The sequence below is a fragment of the Nanorana parkeri genome, unplaced genomic scaffold (genome assembly GCF_000935625.1).
Source record: "Nanorana parkeri isolate BGI_ZX_2015 unplaced genomic scaffold, ASM93562v1 scaffold85, whole genome shotgun sequence".
In the NCBI taxonomy this organism is placed as follows: Eukaryota; Metazoa; Chordata; class Amphibia; order Anura; family Dicroglossidae; genus Nanorana; species Nanorana parkeri.
The window spans coordinates 773,091-779,090 of NW_017306353.1; the positions used below are offsets into that span (position 1 = coordinate 773,091).

General features: G+C 47.0%; 1 protein-coding gene across 6 annotated transcripts in view; it reads right to left on the reverse strand.

Annotated features, from left to right (window-relative positions):
* The window catches only part of MAPK8IP3 (mitogen-activated protein kinase 8 interacting protein 3), a 79,567-nt gene extending 73,567 nt beyond the window's left edge, over positions 1 to 6,000 (reverse strand). For all 6 annotated transcript variants that reach the window (XM_018552362.1, XM_018552360.1, XM_018552363.1 and 3 more), the window contains exon 1: positions 5,577 to 6,000. In XM_018552362.1, the coding sequence (XP_018407864.1) occupies positions 5,577 to 5,885 (309 nt within the window). In that variant the 5' untranslated portion in view covers positions 5,886 to 6,000. The remainder of the gene's footprint in view (positions 1 to 5,576) is intronic.

The following is a 6,000-nucleotide window of genomic DNA, read 5'->3' on the forward strand; positions in this document are numbered from 1 at the left end:
ATGTGTGTGCATCACATTTCAGGTGCTAGTGTGTTTTGGTTAGGTGATCGTACCGTTTTGATTTGGATTGTACCCACCCCCGTCCGTTCCGCCAGTCAGCGCTGGTGGATCGGAGCAGGGAGGGGGGAATCCAGCCCCTCCCCTGCCATGGCAGAGAGCCGTGACAGGATCGAGAAGTGAGCGAACGCCTGTATGTGCTCGCTCACCTCCCGATCTACTGAGCCAACCTGTGACAGTCTCATTGTCACAGGTCAGCTAGAACTATGAGGTGAGTGTAAAGCACTCACCTCATAGTTCTCCTTTAATTTCAATCTATGGCCATGTTGCCCGTCGACTGGAGAAAGTACAGAGCTCCTTTTTGGCAGATTCTGCGCCTCTTGGCCCCATAGACTTTCGTGGAAACGCTCAAAAACGTGCGTTTGCTGGATTTTTGCACATTTTTACGTGCATAAAACTTGCATTTGTGCATTCACATAAATGTGTCACAATCTGCTTACACAGTATGTACACGCATTTTACACTCGTAAAAATGGGCAAAACCATGCAAGAGGTGTGAATGAGGGCTAACGGAATAAAATTGTATCTGGTCTATTTTAATTGGTGAAGTCCCTCAATTCCTACATGTACCGTGTTCACTCCTATCATTCCACACAGGGCTGTGCTGTGTCAGAGCTGTGCAAATCTCAGGACTGGATGCACAGAAATACAAACCCTTCGGCAGGTAAAACAACTCCAATATAAATATTTAATCTCTTCTAGTGGCAATTTCTTTTTTATAATCACTCAGTTTCAGTCCCAGACAATGGTCTAGGGTTGCCACCTTTTCTTCAAGTAAAACCCGATCACTCTATCGGCGCAGCTTTTTTTTTGTCTCACCAGGGGTCAGGAGGTGTCAGGAAGACAGAGGAGAAGATGAGCGGGTCAGTACCTGTTTACAGGCGCCCATGGCTCACAGTAGGATGCCGCTTCAAGCAGATGCAGCTGCCTGAGGTCCCATGCTTGCTGGGCACCTCAGCAGCCTCATCTGTTAAAAAAAAATTAAACTGCTGGTATCGGCACCTAGTGTCTTGTGTCCGGGTGGCACTTGGCCTGCCACCCGGACACAAGACTCAAAAACTGGACTGTCCGGGTGAATCCCAGACAGGTGGCAACCCTACAATGGTCAGCAGGACAGACAGAGAGATAAACAATGGGGACACAGGCAACAACTAAAAATGGACGTTCTAGACCCTCAACATCAATATGCAAACCTAAAAAAATGTGGCTATATATGTACTTTAAACTCTGGCACACAGCTCCCCATCCCCTTTCCTAGGCACATCCCGGGGTCATCAGAATCCCCCATTTCATTCCAATTACCTGCCTAGGATTTGGCCAACATGGTTAGATCTGCCAGTCCTTCAGGGGATTACTCCATGTACAAGCACTGCCAGATATTTACTTATTATTACCCAGCCAATTAATATTTAAATACAGAATCGTGCAGGGAAAAGAAAACACAATTCCTGACACACAGAAGCCATGCTGAGAATAAAGCAGAGGAAAAGCCTCATCCGGGGCATGTGGAGGAGAATGGCCGCTTCAACCACGCTCATTATCTTATCCCACAATCATCGTCTCATCAACCTGTTCAGATATGAATATTATTATAGCACTGTCCCCATACTCCTGAATGGGAAGTACCTCTTGAAGGAGCCACAGCTCCTGTGTTCATCATGGTGAATTGCCTATTACATATACAATATCAATAATAGCTGGCTGTGTATTGATATGTGCGGAAAAGGTATGCCCTCGCCCGCTATGTTTTTATGTGGATTGTTGTTGAACTCAATAAACTTTATTTTTAAAAAAAAATCAATAACAGAACATGCAGTAAATTCTTCTTAAAGCATGAAATAAAATGTTATCAGAATTTAACGTATACTGTATCTAAAGCCAAACATTTTTTTTTTATTTGGATAGAGTAGGAATTTGTTAAAATCCATCTCTGTCCCATTTGGTATATATTCCTTTACTTCCTGTTCTGACAAAAGAGGAAGTGAGATGATATATATCCAAAGTGAGGGTGATGCCCTCTTAGACAGTTATCACCATTGGAAGACTTCACCTCTATTGCTGATCTGATGGCAACTTAACATTTTGGATTTTTTGTCCCTCAAGCCTCAGTCATGACAGGCATTTTAACTCAAGTGTACACTATATGGCTAAATGTTAGTGGACACCTGGCAATCAACTATATGACACCCATATGAGCTTGTAGGGACATGCCTTTCCCAAACCATGGGCATTAATACGGAGTTGGCTCCCTCTCTGTGGCTAGTGGCCACTCGAGTTTCTCAACACCAAACCCATCAAATCATGTCTTTAACAACTGCATTGTGTTGGGTCCCTTTCTGTAGCTAGAGCAGCTTCTGCTCTTCTAGGAATGCTTTTCACAAGATTCTGGTGTTGGTGAGTTCTGTAGGAACTTGTGCCTGTTCAGCCTAAAAGCATTTGTGAGATACAGTTCTGATGTAGAAAAAAAGTCCTGGCTTCCCAATCTGCATTCCATTCCATCCCAAATGTGTTTAATAGGGTTTAGGTCTGGATCTTGGTGGACGCCATTCAAGGTCCTCAACACCAAACTCATCAAACCATGTCTTTATGGAGCTGGGGGCACAGGGTCACGCTGGAAGAGAAAAGGACCTTCCTCAAACTGACACAAGGCTAGATGCACACAATTGTGTAAAATGTATACTTACTCCTGACTCCTGCACTGTGCATTACTTATTTCTGAGCCCTGCACTCTCTGTTACTTATTTCTGAGCCCTGCACTCTGCGTTACTTATTTCTGAGCCCTGCACTCTGCATTACTTAGTTCTGACCCCTGCACTCTATGTTACTTATTTCTGAGCCCTGCACTCTGCATTACTTATTTCTGAGCCCTGCACTCTGCATTACTTAGTTCTGACCCCTGCACTCTATGTTACTTATTTCTGACCCCTGCACTCTATGTTACTTATGCCTGACCCCTGCACTCTATGTTACTTATGCCTGACCCCTGCACTATCTGTTACTTATTGCTGACCCCTGCACTCTGCATCACTACTCCTGAACCCTGTACTCTGCATTACTTTCTCCTGACCCCTGCACTCTGCATTACTTCTAATCCCTGCACTCTGTATGACATACTCATGACCCTTGCTCTCTGCATTGCTTAGTCCTGACCACTGCACTCTGCATTACTTTCTCCTGGCCCATGGACTCTTTGTTACTTCTGATCCTTGCACTCTGCATGACATACTCCTGATTCTTGCACTCCGCATGGCATACCCCTGACCCTTGCACTCTGCATGACATCCTCCTCACCCCTGCACTCTGCATTACTTAGCCTTGACCACTGCACTCTGCATCACTTACTCCTGACCCCTGCACTCTCCATTACTTATTCATGACCCCTGAAATCTGCTTTACTTATTTATGACCCCCACACTCGGCAATACTTACTCCTCACCCCTGCACTCTGCATTACATCCTCCAGCCAGGAAATGAGGCGGGCTCTATCTGACTTGCTGCAGCTTCTAATGCACATTGTGAGAAGCTCCCAGTGTGCAGTGAAATCAGAGGAAGACATTTCAGTCCAGGAGAGGAGCCGGTACAACTGTGCAAGACTGAAGGGAAGGCCAGAGTTCAGCTTTAAACTTTCTAATAGTTGGGAGATTTTCCTTGGTAGGCCATGTAAAATGACAGAGCGGGGTCAGCGCATGCTGAAGCGCACAGTGTGCAGAAGTCGCCAAGTGTCTGCAGAGTCAATAGCTACAGACCTCCAAACTTCGTGTGGCCTTCAGATTGGCACAACAACTGTGTGTAGAGAGCTTCACCAAGTGCAATGCAAAGCATCGGATGCAGTGGTGTAAAGTCCGATGGACGTGTCTGGGTTTGCCGGTTGCCAGGAGGACGGTACTTGCCTGACTGCATTGTGCCAAGTGTAAAGTTTGGGGGAGGGGGGGGATTATGGTGTGAGGTTGTTTTTCAGGGGTTGGGCTTGGCCCCTTAGTTCCAGTGAAGGGAACTCTTAAGACATCAGCACACCAAGACATTTTGGACAATTTCATGCTCCCAAATTTGTGGGAACAGTTTGGGGATGGCCCCTTCCTGTTCCAACATACTCCAGCCAGGAAATGAGGCGGGCTCTATCTGACTTGCTGCAGCTTCTAATGCACATTGTGAGAAGCTCCCAGTGTGCAGTGAAATCAGAGGAAGACATTTCAGTCCAGGAGAGGAGCCGGTACAACTGTGCAAGACTGAAGGGAAGGCCAGAGTTCAGCTTTAAACTTTCTAATAGTTGGGAGATTTTCCTTGGTAGGCCATGTAAAATGACAGAGCGGGGTCAGCGCATGCTGAAGCGCACAGTGTGCAGAAGTCGCCAAGTGTCTGCAGAGTCAATAGCTACAGACCTCCAAACTTCGTGTGGCCTTCAGATTGGCACAACAACTGTGTGTAGAGAGCTTCACCAAGTGCAATGCAAAGCATCGGATGCAGTGGTGTAAAGTCCGATGGACGTGTCTGGGTTTGCCGGTTGCCAGGAGGACGGTACTTGCCTGACTGCATTGTGCCAAGTGTAAAGTTTGGGGGAGGGGGGGGATTATGGTGTGAGGTTGTTTTTCAGGGGGTGGGGTTGGCCCCTTAGTTCCAGTGAAGGGAACTCTTAAGACATCAGCACACCAAGACATTTTGGACAATTTCATGCTCCCAAATTTGTGGGAACAGTTTGGGGATGGCCCCTTCCTGTTCCAACATAACTGCACACCAGTGCACAAAGCAAGGTCCATAAGTAAGATGAGTGAGTTTGGGGTGGAGGAACTTGACTGGCCTGCACGGAGTCCTGACCTCTACCCGATAGAACACCTCTGGGATGAATTAGAGTGGAGACTGCGAGCCCAGCCTTCTCGTCCAACATCAGTACCTGACCTCACAAATGTCAAACATTCCCATAGACACACTCCTAAACCTTGTGGACGCCTTCCCAGAACAGTTGAAGTTGTTATAGCTTTAAAGGGCGGGCAAACCCAATACTGAACCCTACGGCCTAAGACTGGGATGCCATTAATGTTCATGTAAAGGCAGGCGTCCCAATACTTTTGGCAACATAGTGTATACAAGGGGGACAGTCATCCCAATGGCCACCACTGTAAGGGGGGCATTCTTCCCATTGACTAGCACTGTATGGGGGCCTTCTTCCCATTAGCCACCACTGGTAAGAGGGACATGCTTCCCATTGGCCATTACTGTAAAGGGGACATTCTTCCCATTGGCCACCACTGTAAGGGGGGCATTCTTGACCACCACTGTAAGGTTCCTTTTTTCTTACTGACCCCCGATTAATTTCCAACAGGGGTTCTCCTAGACATAAAAGTTATTTTAGGGGTTCCTCTGGGGTAAAAAGGTTGAGAAAGCCTGACCTAAATGTTCATAGACTCACAACATGTACAACAAAGGCAGGAGAGTTCTGGCAAGCACAGTAGAGTGTAAGCTGTGCGGACCAGTGACTCAGCAGCCATAATACAACTTTGGTCAATTAGCAGATCTGCACCCACCTCTTCCGCCTGCTTCCTGAGTGCCTTCTCCCGTTCATACTGCGTCAACAATTGTTCGTTATCCTCCTTCAGAAGCTCCGATTCCACCTCATGTTCTTGGTTCTCGGTCAGGACAGCATCCAGGTTCTCCAGCACATTGACCACCAGGGGCATCAGCTCCTTGACCACCTCTTCATCATAACACTGGATCAGACGCTCAAACTCCCTGTAGATGCTATTGGCCAGCCCCGACACCCGTTCCGACATAACCGACCCGGAACAGTAGTCATCCTGGTACACCACCCCATCGTCTATCTGTATCTCCATCATCTTGGAGGCTTGTCCAGTGCTCCAGGGATGGCACCCAATAAAATTAGGTTACCACCCTTTAGATCTGTCCCTTTCTGGGTATATAAACAACCTTTTAGCTAATATTTCTAACCTT